Consider the following 16,776-nt stretch of genomic DNA (forward strand, 5'->3'; position numbering starts at 1 on the left):
GGGGGGGGGGGGCTTCGTAGAATAAACGACTTTTTTACATACCCCCCCCCCCCCAAAAAAAAAAAAAAATATTTTTGATTTATTTCGCTTGTTGGCTAAACCTTTTTCATAACTGAATATTGACTAAACCGAGCACTTTTAAAAATAATTTGACTTCTTAATACTTAAATGAAACCTTATATCGAAAACATAAGAATTATTTCCTTTAGACGGAGAAGACATTACAAGTAAGTAATAAATAAACATAAATTTAAAAAAAATAATATATGAGATTGTTTATTTATGTCATAACGAAAATAATATAGTAAATATCAAAATATTTAAAATACATATCATAGAAATACATAATACAAACATAACACGGAGGGATAAATTAATTTTAATGATAATTGAAGGTTCTCTAATTTTGTAGTTAATAATTAAATAAAAGTATTACCTGTCAATAAAGAGAGAAGTGACTTTAATAGAGATCTCATAATTCAAGTGATCAAACGTATAACTTAATACATCGTTTTTATGGAACTTTATGTGCCAATAAAATTAACAGTCCATTGTCCCCTCTCTCCCTTCCAAGAATAAATGTTTAATTATTTATATCATATGCATATAATACCTTTTTCTAGGATGTTAAAATGGCCTTTTAACAAACTGTCATTTTAAAGTCACTTTTACTTCTATTACGATTTTTCTCAAAAGTCTTGCTCCCTTTCTATGGTTAGGAAAAATAGTTTTCCATTGGTATTTTTTTAGAGCAATATTATTTTTATCAAAGATTTTATTACACAAATATATTACAATATAAAGTTAGGGTTAATGAATTCAAACTCATACATAGAAAATTTCATGTCAAATGATTTTTAAAATTCTTCTTTGAAAGATATAAAATCACAATAAAATTCTTACAGTAATAAAGGAGATCGGGAAAAAGCGTCATACAAGGCAAATTCTATATTTAAACTAAATAAAACTTGAAAATCAAACTTGTCTAAACTTAATCCAAAAAGCTGTATTCAGCATGAAATGAGAGACAAATTTTGCTTCATATAACACTTTTTGCCTAAACAACTCTTAAAATTTGATGAATTAACATATTATGAAAATATAAATCATTCATATAAATAATATTTCTTATTTTCATGATACATTCTTAATTAGGTATATAATTTATATACAGTCAAACTATGGAAATTATTGTCTTTTTGTTAACAAGTAAAAATGCACTAGAAAATCTGGTCGTATGTAAATTAGATTTTTTCATTAGCCTTATTGCGTTATTTACTTCTTTTTAGAACTCTCAGCATTTTTATAAAATGCATGAATATCAAATAAGAAAGTTTATTTTAATAACGGTCGGTATATTATTTCTGAAGTATTTTTTTTTCTCTCCAAAAAAAATTGTTAGAAATTTATATCGAAAAGATTTGTACGAGCAAACTGAAGTAATTTTTTAGTCAATCACATAGGACGACTACAATATTTTAATATAGCCTGTCTGCAGCTAAATGATTATGATATGAAAATAGTTAAATAATAAACAGAATTCCTATCAGTCTTACAAATACAATTGGAATGTAACTATTAAAACCCAAAAAGTTAATTTTTAACAAAACAAAACTGTAAAATCATGATTCAATCTTATTTTTTGAATTAAACTAAAAACTTTAAAAGCACTTGACGTATAGAATACTATATCATAGCACTTACTTTTAAATATAAGCACTTAGGTACCTAACATTTACTTTAATGGGTAGACTGATTTACATTGAATAAGCTGAGCTGCTTGTTTTCTATAATTTTCATATGATACAACCATAACACATATTTTTTTAACAAAATTCCTATCTAAAGAATTTTTAAAAGGGATAGTTCCATGGAAAGTTTTGATAAAGAGTCAGTTTTTAAATTCCCCGATAATAGCATATTTTAAAGATGATCATTTGTTGCTATGTAGTATCTAAGGTATGATTACTTTGCCATGGCCATTATAAAATTAACATGTTTAACTTCAGTAACAAACTAACTAAAAAGAAAAATGCAAATATAAAATTTTAATTCAGTTTTTTTTCTTTTCACTTTACTAAAACTACCTTGTAAAAATGACCTGTAATTTAAAGCACCAAAACAACCCTTGAAAAATACATTTTATGCAATGTTAGCTAAGTAGCTTATTTTGACAAATTTCCTTAATGTAACTATCCCTGTTTAATTTTGATGTCTTTTGATGAATGGTTAAAAATGACTGATTGTGGACTCAACTAAGTAATACACTATTATATTTATTCATATATTTAGTTTAGAATATTAAAGGTTCGCACTGTTTACATTCACCGGAAAATACAGGCTCCTCCTCAATCTAAAATAAAATACAATTTTGTCTATATAAAGATCTTTCAGGGGTGTATATTCTGCACGTTATCCCCTACTGAAGGGAGAGGGGGAAATAAAAAAAATAATAAAAGAATATGTTGAAAAAATAAAGAGTACCCAATGAAAACATTTTTTACCCTTCCTTGGGGGGAAAAACAGAAAATAAATTTAGTCCAAAACGTCTTTGATATTTATATAATATATTAGGTTAGGTTGGGTTATGCGTACGCAGAGGAGTCTTACAAGGTAAAAGTTTCACCCTAAAGCTATTTACTATAGAGTATAGTATATATATATTGAAAAACTAATAATTTGCGTAGACATCGACTATTTTTATTTCACGATGTTCATTTTAATATAATCTACAGCGTGGCCATATTCTTCAGTATACTGAAAATCTTCAGTATTCTTCAGTATTTGGAAATTGGGGCTTCAGTATTTTCAGTAAATACTGAATATTCAGTATTTGAAAATTTTATTCAGTATTTTTCAGTTTTGGAAATTTTCATGATTCAGTATTTTCATTATTTCTTAAATTCCAAAAAAGTTTGCATAAATAAGATGTTTTTTCAAGTAGTTGATGTGAGATTTTTTTCGGCGCTTCGCGCCTCACTTTAATTTCCTTTAAATTACCCTATAACTTTGTACATTAATTTTGGTTTTTTTTATGGTAATCATAGACGTCCAAGGGGGGGGGGGTAAAGGGGCGATTACCCCCCCCAAATTTTTTTCATTTTACCGCCCCCCGTTTAAAATTTACCCCCCCCCGAAAAATAAAAATCTCTAACAAAAAAAATTTTGCGCGCTTCGCGCGCATTTTTAATACTAAATATTTAATAAAATTTAAATTACCCCCCCCCCAAAAAAAAAATTTTACCCCAGGGGGTAAATTTTGGGGGGAGTAAAAAAAAGTTACCCCTGCCAACAGATTTCAGGGGGGGTAATTAACCCCCCCCCCCCGAGCAAATTTTACCCCCGGGGTAAAAATTTTGGGTGGGGTAAAAAAAATTGCAATTTTTTTTTCAATTTCATCTCAAATATAAATTTTTTAGATATTTGAGATGCTTTTATATAGTATTTTTTTCAGATATTTTTTTTGTCTATTAATAGAATGAATAATCTAAGGTGAGTACTTTGCATGATTATTAAAGGTAAAGTTTTTTAGCATGCTCTTAAATTAACTAAAAAGTATTTAAGTTTTGTAATCATTTAAAATATTTATCAGTCATTTTCTGCTTAATTGGTGCAAGAAAATCTAAGAGGCAAAATTAAAAGGTCTTTAAAATATCCCCCAAATTATAAAGGTATGATATATGAAATTTTGAAATGAGGAATCATATAAAAAAAATACTTATTCAGTATTTGTATTTTTTTGTTCAGTATTTCAGTATTTTTTCTTATTTTAGGATTCAGTATTTTCAGTATTTCCTTTTTTTTCTTCAGTATTTTCAGTATTTCCTTTTTTTTTCTTCAGTATCAGTATTTTTTTGGTTGTGGCCACACTGAATCTATCCCTCTAATTTTACCTAGTCTTATTTATATTAAAAACAAGGATAACAACATCCATAAAAGCGAAGCTCTGAAACGGTAGGACAAACTGACATTAACACTTGTATAGTGTCAGAACTGAATAATCAGAATATAAATGAATAAGAGTCAAAGCAAAATTGTGAGTAAATTTGTTGCAAAACTTCTTGATACAGGATAATGTTTATGGACATACTTACTTTTTTAGGACTTGATTATAGAGTTGCTTTGCTTATAATATTATACTTTGTTGTACCAGGAATCAGTATACCAAACATCAGAACAATCGGATAATTAGATCATATAAATTTTTTTTGTTTAAAAAAGTAAAAAATCAACATGTTTAAAATGGACGTACGGACATTCTGGTAATGATTATAGAGTTGCTACGCTTTCTAAATCGTACCTAACTGCTACAGAAATCACCATACAATTCTAACATGCCTAAATTAACGATAAAAGCTATCTGTCTCAGACGTACGGAACGACCCTAATTATAGAAAAGCTTCGCTTTTAATAAAATAAGCAAAGTTGCTATAGTTAATACAAACAAAACAAACCTGAATGGTAGTTTTTGAAATATTGAATTTATTTTTCAGCATCTTGTTTACCTCTGTCAATAACTAAAATAAAATAATGTCTAATTAGTAATTCAAATGAAATAATTTTTGTTAAGTATCACCGTATCACTAAGTAAAAAGGGCTCGTTAGCCGAAGCCACACTAAGCTCGAATCAACCTTACACCTTTTAACTGTAAATTGTAACTAAAAATACTTGAATTTATGAAATAAGCAAAGTGAGGTTACCTTCTGTTTAACTTTTAAATTACATAGTTGCATTTCTATTAGGGTTGGCAATCCGGATCCGGATTCCGGGATCCGCCCAATTTTTGGGCCAATTTTGGAATCCGAATCCGGAATCCGTTTTTTAATTGCGGATTCCGGATTCTTAATTGGTATGCTAAAATTAGCGTCTTGAGTTTTTACTTTCAACTCTCGCTTTTTGAAGGCAAAGATTATTATCATTATATATAAAATCTTTTAAAATCTGGTTCGATTCTCGGAAGTGAATTATAGAGAACACCAAGAACATTAATTTTTAGGACATATGTAGCACTTAATTTTTAAAAAGCCTTTTAAAATACTGCTAGAATCCGGAATCCGCCAAAAATAAGAATTCGGAATCCGCCACTTTTTTTGACGGATTCTTTTAAGAATCCGAAATCCGAATCCGGCCTAAAAATTCGACGGATTGCCATCACTAATTTCTATGTTTTTTTTATTATAATTAATAATAAATATATCTACACATACATTAATTTTACGTTTGAAGCTTTGTAGCAGACGTATGGACAATCATAACTAACTTATAGAGTAGCTGTGCTACTGAATAGTTACCATAGAATGTTGACAGGATGAATTAACAATAAGATGACAGGATGCCACGGGAATATCAGCTGTCAGGGACCACAGGTTTAAATCATGTACTCCATTAATTCCAGGTATCTAAGATTTTAAAAATTTTATGTAGGGTTATAGAGGCAGGATCCAACGCAAAACAAAATGTGAAAAGTTTTAGAGCGAAGTGGATTATTAAACAATAGCATCGTGATCATACGGGTTATTATTACTTAGGTAGATATTTTGTGATCATCAATGCACAACTATTTTTGGTTGGCTTAAAGATATTATTACACGAATGTTGCACTAACTTGCATTTTTAATTCATAAGAAATTATTTTATTACTCTAGGGGCCTGCCACTTTAAAGGAGGGAGGGTGAGGAATGTTAATCACCGCCGTTGATTTAAATATTGACAAAAAGTAAAGTACTTTTTTTAGGAGGGAGGGGGGTAAGATTGGAATTTTTGCTAGGGGCGATTTCTCAATGAAAAAAAAACCTTCCCGGAACCAAGAAGACTCTTCCGTGTAAAGTCTGTCAAGCGAGCATTGAGATCTTTATGTAAAGACAGACAAACATCCTGTTATTTATGTATAAGGAAGGATATCTAACCTTTAATATTTCATCAAGTACACTGTCATACTTGATCCCTCTTGGAGTTCCCTCCAGCAGAATCTTGAGAGTATCCTTGAGAACTCCTATGGTCGTGAACAGAACTATCACAGCAAATATCAGGGTACAAATTGGATCAACAACCTTAACAAAAGATTTCTAAAGCTATGAATTACCTACCTATTTTAATGTGTTTTGGATAGCTGTATAATTTATAGTTCAATGCAGAACCCTCCCTCGATTAGTCGATAAATAATGACCCAGGGGTTTATATTTTCCAACCTTGTTGAATTTATCCCCAACCCTCTCTAAATCATTACACAATTTATAAATATACTAGTAAAAATACGGAAAATTTCCCTATTTTAGGGGGGGGGGGGGGGGAGCAGAATTATGGAAAATGCGAAAGATTCACAAATGAAACTAACCTTACAAGAGTCTCCAAATATCTTGATAAGAACAGAAGAGAAGAGTACACCAACAGATTGCAGGAAATCACCAAGAACATGAATAAGCGCTGCTCGAATATTGATGTGCTTTTCTACAAAAATAAGAATATAATATTATTATAACATTATCTTATTTAAATTACAGGTTAAAGTTTGGTAACTAAGCGCATTAATTTTAGCCTTTCTCTCAATGGGATAAGATAGTAAAAATCACACCAAAATTTGTTGTTTAAAATACCCATGTTTTATACTAAAGGGTAAATCTCATTACAATAAATCATCAACCCCTAAGTCGATGCATTTAATTTTAATAAAGGGGGAGGCGGATGTGCCACTTTTTGAAACCAAAACTAAAAGTCAACAAAGGAACTCAACTAAAAAAAGAGTTACAGGTCTGAGATTTTGCATGACAGTTGCTTTATAGGGGTACAATATGGAACTGTGAAGAAACGGCGGCGCAACCGCCGAAAACCGCCGTTTCCCACCGAATTTTTTTTTGCAATTTCTCGGCGGTTTTCGGCGGCTGCGCCGCCGTTTCTTCACTGTTCCATATTGTAACCCTATAAAGCAACTGCCATGCAAAATCTCAGACCTGTAACTCTTTTTTTAGTTAAGTTCCTTTGACTTTTAGTTTTGGTTTCAAAAAGTGGCACATCCGCCTCCCCCCTTTATTTTAGGAATATTGATGGCTAGGAGGTAACATTTAAATGAAAAACTTTCTTTTTATCATGAAAAAAAGTTCTACCTGTGGTATGCGAATGTTCACTGTGAACTTCAACGTCTCCGTGCTCCTCTTGTAGCCTGGAATGTCCTCCATGGCTGTGTCCATGGAATCCGCCTGGCAGAGGCCCTCCTTCACCTAACAGGCCAGGGAAGCACATACCATTCAGACAGAGTCCTAAGGTTATGTTAAACAAAACAGCAGCGGCGGCCACGCCAATCATGGCATCATCTTCTATCTCAAAGTCTCCGGATTTGATCCTCTGTATGGCCAGGTAAGTGAGGATTCCAGTAATGTACCAGATAATGATAACTGTTGCCAAGGCACCCAAGGCCTCAGCTCTGTAGTAGCCGAACGTCATTGTCTTACGTTGACCCTTACCGCTGAGCCAAATAACAAAAAGACTGATACAGAAGCTACCGACGTCGGAGAACATGTGCGCAGCGTCCGACATAATGGCGAGGCTGCCGGAGTAGTAGCCACCCATCAGCTCTCCGATCATGAACAAGAAGCATAGTATGCACGCCACGAGCAGACGTTTCTGCGCCTGTTTACTTGCCTTGCGTTCACCGTCAGAGTCGGGGCAGTGACAATGGAAGCCTGCAACGTTGTCGTTCATCTAAAAAGTATAAAAATATATTTTTCCATATGATATCACGTAGGTGTATGATTTTTTTCGTTTTATTTCTTACTAAGGAGATTAAAATATCAAAATAGGATATCTTACTAGGTACTAGTAAACCAGTAACGTATAATGAATCAATGTCGCTTGGTTGTCTGAAGTGTATTTAATATTCATTACAAAAATTATTTTTACCTTTCCTTTAAATTTTTCAGATATTGATTCTATAAGAAGGGGCACCGAATCTTCCCTAAAAATAACATTTTCAATTCTTTCAAGTTAAAAAATAATGCTATTAAATTTTTCTGTAGCAAAATATCTCAGGAATAGCCACCCAAATCGGTTGTACTTTTCAGGAAATCTTTCTAAACATGTTGGAATAGTATTAGGCCAATTTTCTAATTCTTAAAAAAACTTTAGCCACACTAAAATCAGTTTGCCCCACTAAAATTTTATTGAGGCAAATTTTTTTTTAAAGAATTCACCTCTGATCTACCCTGTCCCTCCTTTGAGGCTAAAGGGATGAAGAAAAAGTGGTTTTAATAAGCAGTTTATATTTATTTCTACGTGTAAATTAACTAGGTACCTAGTTAATGCTTTTAGTGTGGAAATTTTTAAAACGTTAGAAATTATCTTTTAACAAGGAAAATAATGTCCATAATTATTAGAATACCTAGTCCTATAGAACCTCCACTGCTGTAAACTTAAGAGAAGAACCCCCTAATAGTTCCTAGTCAGGCACAGATAATCCCTACCCCCCTAATTTAAAAGAAATTGAAAATAAGATGGAGGTTTTTCGTGTGTTTTAATGTGGAATAGGTTAGGTACGGTAAAGGGTAACCCAGCAGAGATATGCGTAAAGAAAACAACTCCTCTTATTTCTTATTCATTTGAAAAATAAAGGGTGACCGAGGGAAGGATTAAGTGCTCGGGCTCGCTAAGGCACTTTAAGGAAAAGCCCTTAAATAAACTATTTTGAAAAACTTGCCTGGAATTATCTAACTCTGTATATTCTGTTGAAAATTGTTGATCTATATCAGAATTATCATCCCTTGGATACATTGCTTATCACAACACAAGATAATAAATAGTTCCCTTCTAAAACATTTGCCATTAGGATCTGAAAAAAAATAATTGAAAATTAGTTTGGGGTTAATTATCTAATCATATAAATAAAGTAGTAAGGTTTTTTTGTCTGATGCTTAAGATTTCAATAACTACTGAACCAATTGTGTTTTTTAATTTAGGGAACCGTCACAAAGGTCTTATGGTGGTTTTAGGCTATTTAGTCAATCTCCGATAACATAGCCCCCAAAAGCTACTTGAAGTACAAATTCAACACGAATTATTAGACGTACACCTGTCATACCAAGACTTATTGATATAAAATCAATTTGTAAAGGATTTTTCTGAAGAAAAACACTATTTAAATGAAAGAATCGATTTCTCATTTAATAAAGTTTTCACAGCAATTTCCTTTAATTCTTTTAAACAACTTAAATAATATTAAATATTCATTATCTATATTTATTAAAATCAAATAATTTGATAAATAATCAAATTTCTTAACATTAAATTAATTTTCATTTTTAATAAAAAGTTGTTTTGAATTTTCAAAGACATATGTAAATAATTATGAATTCACATTTTTAAAAAGTTGATTAAAAACAAAATTTAACAAACTTAATTTAATGATCGGGTATTAAAAATAATTTTAAAAAACACCTTTTTAATACTGCTTTACATAGAAATTATAAAAATATGAAAAAAATTATGACCTAAATGACACGAATACAAATTATAAAACAAACTAAAATTGTCAAAACAGGCAAACAAACGCAAAAATTTAACAAGAGTATTAGTAATTTATAGGGGGAGTGAGAGGTTAGTAAAATAAAGAGAAAGTGAAAGCAGCCTGTTTTTTTTTATTTTCCGTCTGCTAGAAATTAAATTCCTTGTGTACACTTTTCCATAGACTAAGTAGTAGGCAGATATAGATCATTAATAAGACTATCAAATTAACAATTTATGGTTACTTTTAAGATATTTTTTGAGATGGTAGGGGTGGGAGTGGTGTTATTTTAGGAGAATACATTTTTTTCTGGCGCTTTGCGCAGGTGCAACCAATCGAATCTTTAGTAAGTCGATGTATATTATATCTATGAAACCGATTAGTCTATGGAGGAAGTATAATATGATTATAAGTTTTAAATCCTTATACTTTTAACTTATTCTATAACAGTTTGGTTTTTTTTTGCATTCACAAAAAAAATAATACAGATTACTTTACTAATTTAATCCTTTTGAATAAATATATTTTTGTCTTTTCTCGCTAAATAACGCCAAAACCGATAATTATTTCTGTAAGTTCCCGGAAGGTTTTTAGCTAATTTTCTCTCAAAAACGCAAGATATCCCTTGAGTCTATGGGAGCAACAGCTAGTTTTAAGTCCTTTACATAAAACCTTTAACTCGTACGCACAGCGGGTTTTAAAAAAGCTTAGCATCACCCAAACTTTACTAACTTTACTGTATTTTGGAACATTGAGATCTATAACTCAGTTTTCCGTATGTCCAATACGCTATGACAATGATCTCATTTTACAAGTGAGGATATGAATTTATGACTTTTCAAACAGATTTTAAAATTTCTGTTTTTAATCTGAGCCTTATTTCTATAACTTATAGGTTTTGTCGTTAATATCTTCTGTGATATTAAAGTACATATGGAGCCTTCCCCGCTATATAGGTATTGCGTCATCCTTGTCTGTTGAAAGTACAGTACAGTTAATAGATTTCAAATGACAATGATTAAAGTTTTATTTTCTAATTTCTTTACCTTTATATGTTTACTCAATGAGCAAGGAATGAAATTAAATACTATGAAATTGAAGAACAAGGTCAACAACTAATAAACAAGACCGTCAACGGTCATAAATGCGTATATGTATATGTATGTTTTAATTGGAATCAATGGGCTAATTAATTTTGTAGTTTCAAATAGTTAAAATGCACATACTAACCTTCTGGTAGTGATCATAGAGTTGCTACACTTTAAAATCATGTGTTCCATTTATTTCAAATGTCTGAAATAATGAACATTAATTTCTAGGAGTGAAATCTATAATACAATGCTTGTCCGTCCGGTCGCACATCCCTCAAGATTTTGCCAACCCCTGTACCAATAAGACTGTGATTTTTAGAAATCATACCTACTAATCCTTTATAGGTTTTAAGCTATTTTGCTGGGAGGCTGGTCACTCCCTTTTAAACGAAATTCCCTCCCCCCAAAATATTAAAGGTCGGACTCTGAACCATATAAGATGTAAATGATTTTCTTCAACAAATATTATTGGTGAGGACCTAACCCCCCCTCCTCCCTCTAAAAGCAATAACCCTAGAGACGTCGGGCGAATGCCGTAGTCTAGTAATAATGAATAGTATCATAAAAAATAATAGTGTATCCTATAAGAAAAATTTAGTATCCTTTTTAGTACAGACGCTACGCGTCTTAAATTGTTTACACATTGCTCTGAATGAATTTTTGGAAAATAATTAAAAATAAGCACTATTATGCTCATCTACAAAATTATAGATTAGAAACAAAGTTACCAATCATATAGATGGAGATTATTGGTTAGCAAGTTTGGACACTGCTAGTTTGAATCAACTAAGATTTAAAAATATTATGCAAAGGAGGGACCGTGTCTGTATAACTTTGGGTATCAGAATAACCTATAGTCCAATGCCCTCCCCCAGGTCCCTAATAAGTGTTGAATGGAGTACTGCATATGGGAATTACTACCTAACACATAAAAAAAAGAATGGATTTAGTTGATTAAGAGTAAGATTATATTTTTCTTATTGGTGCTCCTCATATAGAAATATGACAACATCCATATAAATGAAGGTAGGACAAATGAACCGATCCTAATTATAGAAAAGCTTTGCTTTTAAAATATAGTGATTTTAAAAGATGATACTGTTAGTGTGGTATTCGGCAGCCGTGAGCCATGTTCTATGGCAACCCTGACCTTGGTTCGGAGAAGGGCCGAGGGCCCTCCCCCGAGTACTGGGGAAGGGGTCAGCCTGACCCCTCCCTATGCTTTAAAATTATTGATAGATTTTGACAGCCTTATTATGGTTAAGCTGTATTGTTTGGTTCCCCCACCCTTTCCAGGGATGGGGGATCATTATTGCCCAATCTGATTATTGTATATGTATTTATATTGATTCTGCTTTATGATTACTTATTCTAATCTGTGCATTTATTGTTTGTTGTATATAACTTTAGTAAACCTTAGACCCTGAATAAAGTAACACCTGAATAGACTCTGTTTATTATTTAGTGATTGCTAGAGAAGCGTAGCTTCTCTATAATATACGTGTCCACGTCTGTTCGCACTGCCGTAGTCATTTGAACTCAGGTGTCTGCCATTTAACCAAGGCGGTTACCACAACTTTTGGTGACAGCTGTGTGAGATTACGGCAAACCACAAGTGTAGAGCAGACGCGCAGCTGAGGCTAAGGTACTCCCAGCAGTGAAACTGGCAAAACTGACACAAGCAACCTGAATTACCCACCCTGGATAGCAAGGTCTAACTCTGTATCCGGCACCTCAGACCTGCAGCACCCCCCTCCCCATCGGGGGAAGGACGGCTTTACCCCGTCCCCTCACGCACTCCCCCTTCTCCCCACACTTGGATAAGTCCGTCCATCGTGCGGAGATAGCGACCGGGAGAACGGAGCGCACTTCACGGGTTGCGCAGCGGAGCTCGGGACGCAACAAAAATTCAACGGACAAAGGAGATAAAGCGGACCAATGAGAGAGCAGATTGAGGGATAGATGGGCGTTTTACCTGTGTGCGCAATCTGACGGCGCGTAGGCGCGTTGCAAGGAAAGGAGATTTCACGCACACACACACACACAGGAGAGGAGCTACTCTATAGCATACAACAGAGATATTTTTAGAAAAAAAGATTTGCAAGCTCCTCCCTCCTATCTACAGTGTGATAAGGAAAACCAAATCAGTTCCTGACAGCAGTTCAGACCCTCAACAACTCTCTACACCTACCAGCCTACCTTAAAGCTTAGAAGCTAGTGACAAGTATCCTAGTGTACACCTATTTTAGATCTTTGTAGTTCAAACTACCAACCAAGTGATAAACGGTATTGGCTGCTAGGATAGAAGCCATAAGTGTAAACCGCCTATAGTATTGACTTAAAACTTAGTGTCCCGCCGCTGAACCTTTGACCCGATGGAGCAGCCACAAGCGCAAGGAGGCGACCAGCTCCAAGGATGGCTCCAGGACGATCCCCAGCCGGCTCCAGCCGAGTACCGCAAGCTGATGTTGAGTAACCTGCCGGAGTACCGAGGACCGCCCAAGCAGTCCTGGAATTCCCACATCCGGAGGCTGGAGATGTCATGGGCGGCTTACCGTGTACCCCCCCATGACACACTGAACCGCCGCAACGCCCTTTTACTATCCCTGGCGGGGCAAGCGGCGGAGATGGCCTCTCATCTGTTTGGAGAGGCAGGCCAAGCCTTGACATACGAACAAGTCAAGGCCGAGTGTGAAATGTTATTTCGTCCAGCCTATGAGTCTCAGACCCTGAAGCAAGCCTTCAGAGACTACAGGCAACACTCGACGGAGCCTATACAAGCCTACATATTCACCAAGTGTGCGCTGTACCGGGAGGCCTACAGCCACGAAGACTTGGAGTTACTGATAGATGAACTTAACCGCGGCATCCGCAATGCCAATGTGAAGCGCGTTATGATGGGACATGAGATCGCCTCGGTACCTGAGTACACGAGGCGAGCCATGTTCACCGTGACCATGATCACCAAGCAGCTGAAGGAGGGTGTGTGCCTAGTGGACGCCACCGACGGGCTCACGGGATCGGCCAGCGTCCAGTTGCCCCAGTACGATGAGTCGGAGCCAATGGAGATTGGCGCCTTGGCTCCAGGTCTCCACCAGATGGGGAAGGTTGCACCAGACGACAAGATTCCAGGCCGCTGCTACCGCTGCCATGGGAAGGGCCACCGAATCAGAGATTGTCCTACGCCTATGGAGGTCAGCCTAGAAGAACGACGCACCCAGCCACGCCGTGACCGTCCTGCCAAATGTGAACGTTGCCATTACGCAGGCCATACGGCAGCCGAGTGCAAGGCTGACTGGGACCAGGTAGCCGGCAGGAGACGTGTAGCTGACAAGGGCGCTCACTCAGGGAAGCCCAGCCGGGTAGCCAACATGGAAGGGAGCGCGCCCCCAGCAACACTCCAGCAAGCAGCCGCCCCCAGCGCTGTGGGCCAATCAGAACGGATGCCGCAGTTTGGGACTATCCCAGCCAGGATCAACGTGCTGGGAGGAGCAGCTGAACCCAACCGGGTTGGCCTGGGCTTCAGCCTCAACCACTTGGGACCGGAGTTCGTGCAGCCAACCAACATTGCGGAGCCAGAAGTCCTGCGGCCTCTACAATTCAGCCTCAACATGATGGGGCCTGCCAGACCGAGTCCCCCCGGCAAGAGCGGAGGGGCGCTACCCAGCGCCACCGAGACGGTGTACGGGGAGGCCCTGGCGGCCGCCGAGCGGGAGAGGCGAGAGGCGCTAGCCAGCGCATCTGAGTCGATGTATGGGGCGCCATCCGGCGTCGCCACCTGGGAAGGACGAGAGGTGCGATCCCGCACCCCCAAGCTGATGTCTGGGGCGGCAACCGCCGCCGCCACCTGTGAAGACTGGGGGGTGCTATCCAGCGCCCCCACACTGGTGCCTGGGGCAACAACCGTCGCCGCCACCGAGATACCTGGACCCTGGAACGAGCCTGCAGCCCCAGAGGGAGGGGTGACATCCGTCACCCCCAGTCAGCCAGCGCCACCAGCCAGCAGGAAGAGTCCAGCTATCCATCATCCAGAGCCCCCAGCCAGCTGGGAGAGTCCAGCTGTCCCTCATCTAGAGCCCCCTAACAGCAGAGAGAGTCCAGCTGCCTACCACCCTCAACTGAGCCAGGATAAGTTAAAATTGACAAATGCATTGTATCCAAAATATTGTAACCCTCCAGCCTTGCCTGTGCCTCCCGCACCAGAGGCTGGGGAGATTGAGATTTGGGGTTATCAGGACTTGCCTGTGCCACATGCACCTGAGTTCCTAGGGCAGGGGAGGGATGTAATACAGGGCGAGCCTGTGCCACACGCACTCCAGCCCCATGCCACTGGGCATGCCATGGACGAGGGAAGGGCCACCTTGGGGCTAGGGGAGCCGACGCCCAGACAGGCGCCAGTCGCCTGTCAGTCCGTCATTGGGGAGGGTATCGGGACGCCCCGGGCGTCCAAAGATAACACTCAATGGAAATTTATATCTAGCCAGGAGCAGTCCAGCAGTGTCCAGCCCCAGGAAGCAGTTGTGGCCAGAGCCGAGGATCCCCAGATGCGCGCGCGAGGACGGTGGCTGTCTGGCAGATTCTCCCATTGGTGGATGGTTCTGTGGGGCCTATTGCTAGCAGCTGTGTGGCCTACAACTAGCTATGTCTTAGTAGGGTGGGACTGTGCCAACCCCACCCATGTCACCGCCTTCAACAAAGAGCAGATGTGTAGCAAGGAGCCGATACACCAGGAGGTGCCCTTGGGCCATGAGGTACATGTCCTGCAGCAAGTCAAGATTCGGGAGACCATGGGATATAGCTGTCAACTCACAGTGTCCCAGTGGACATTTAGGTGTGGAGTCTGGGGCCACCTGAAGGTGACCTCGGTCCCCACCCTCATGCGGCCAACCAAGATTGACCCAGAAACGTGCCGGGACCTGGCCCGGAGCCGAGTCTACACCCTGCCAGGCAAGACCAAGCCATTGACGTTCCAGCTGAACCACCCCCTGTTCTTTACCCTCGATATGGTAGGCGCATTGGTCAACAGCCCCGAGGGGGTGGGTTGTGAAGGGGAGGACGTCCATTTTGAAGGCCAGCTGTACCAAAATGAGTTAGTGCTCCAGGAGCGATGGCTGCTGGTCAAGGAAGAGACCTACGTAGTTGAGAACGGACGGGTGGAGTCCCAGTCTGACCACCTGACCCTAGAGTGTCCCCAGTCCGAGCTGTCCTGTGTCACTGGAGAGGCCACATATGTGTGGGACCACCTGGGGAGAGATTGCCCCTTGAGGCTGATCCGCAGCCTCCAGCCCAGCCTTGTGATGGATGCGTTCCTGGTTGACCATCAGGCCCAGTTCTTCATCAACATGACTACCCCCACCTCGATAGTGAACTGCGACTTTGAGGCCCATGCCACCAACCACCCAGCATTGTTTGTGGCAGCCGACCCGGCCGCGGCAGCGTTGCCTCGAGTATCAGCCAGGGACGGGGATGTCCCCCTCCAGGCCCAGATACACGCGGGTTACATCGGATTTACCCTGGAAACTCGAATGAGAAGCGCAGCAGCAGAAGAAGTAGCGGCCAATTGCTGGAAGCTCCAGCAGCTAGACCCGGCCCATCCGGTGCGTGTCCAGGGGAGCACGTTCTCTATTTTGAGGGGAGATGTATTGCTCCAGCTTACCTGCCAACGTAATAAGTACGTGGTAAGGGAGAGCAATGAATGTTGGGACAAGGTGCCGGTGGAGCCCACAGGATTTGTAGATGCCGTGACAAAGGTGTATAGCGGCCACGCCACCAAGATTCCCTGCTCCTCCACCTACCCCCTAACTGTACACGCCGAGGAAGGGTGGATAGAGCTAACTCCTGCACCTAAGAAGAGGCCGCCCCCGCTGGATACACCCAAGCAGCTGCTGACCGAGCCCTTGGATGACTTTAGCTCGGGACATTGTATTCGCAGGCCGAGCTGAATGACTGGCAGCAGCTACTAGCGTTCCCGGCGTATAAGGCCGCCATGCTGACCGGCCTGTCGTATGGCTCATGCGTCCAGCAAGGCAGCTGTTCAGCCACCGGAGACCATGGGATCGTGTCCTACAATATTGACCGACTGGCGGAGGAAGGGGAGGAAACCCTGGATGTCTGGGCTGGGTTCAGACAGGCCATTCACGAGTGGGGAGATGGCGCAGCCATACTGTGTCTGTTGCTGTTGATCCTCAAGCTGC

General features: G+C 38.9%; 2 protein-coding genes across 3 annotated transcripts in view; both read right to left on the reverse strand.

Annotated features, from left to right (window-relative positions):
- The window catches only part of LOC145316541 (uncharacterized), a 61,846-nt gene that overhangs the window by 16,235 nt on the left and 28,835 nt on the right, over window positions 1-16,776 (reverse strand). The gene's annotated exons all lie outside the window — the stretch shown is intronic.
- On the reverse strand, window positions 261-8,845 carry LOC145316542 (proton-coupled zinc antiporter SLC30A2-like). The gene is made up of 8 exons (XM_080157115.1): window positions 8,688-8,845; window positions 7,895-7,949; window positions 7,102-7,696; window positions 6,336-6,448; window positions 5,908-6,051; window positions 5,293-5,400; window positions 4,455-4,517; window positions 261-2,353 (listed from the first exon to the last, which is right to left on the reverse strand). The coding sequence occupies exons 1-8, from the start codon at window positions 8,759-8,761 to the stop codon at window positions 2,294-2,296; spliced, it is 1,212 nt and encodes a 403-aa protein (XP_080013241.1). The 5' UTR covers window positions 8,762-8,845; the 3' UTR covers window positions 261-2,293.

Source organism: Acartia tonsa, chromosome 4, assembly GCF_053477335.1.
Source record: "Acartia tonsa isolate MP-2025a chromosome 4, ASM5347733v1, whole genome shotgun sequence".
Lineage (NCBI taxonomy): Eukaryota > Metazoa > Arthropoda > Copepoda > Calanoida > Acartiidae > Acartia > Acartia tonsa.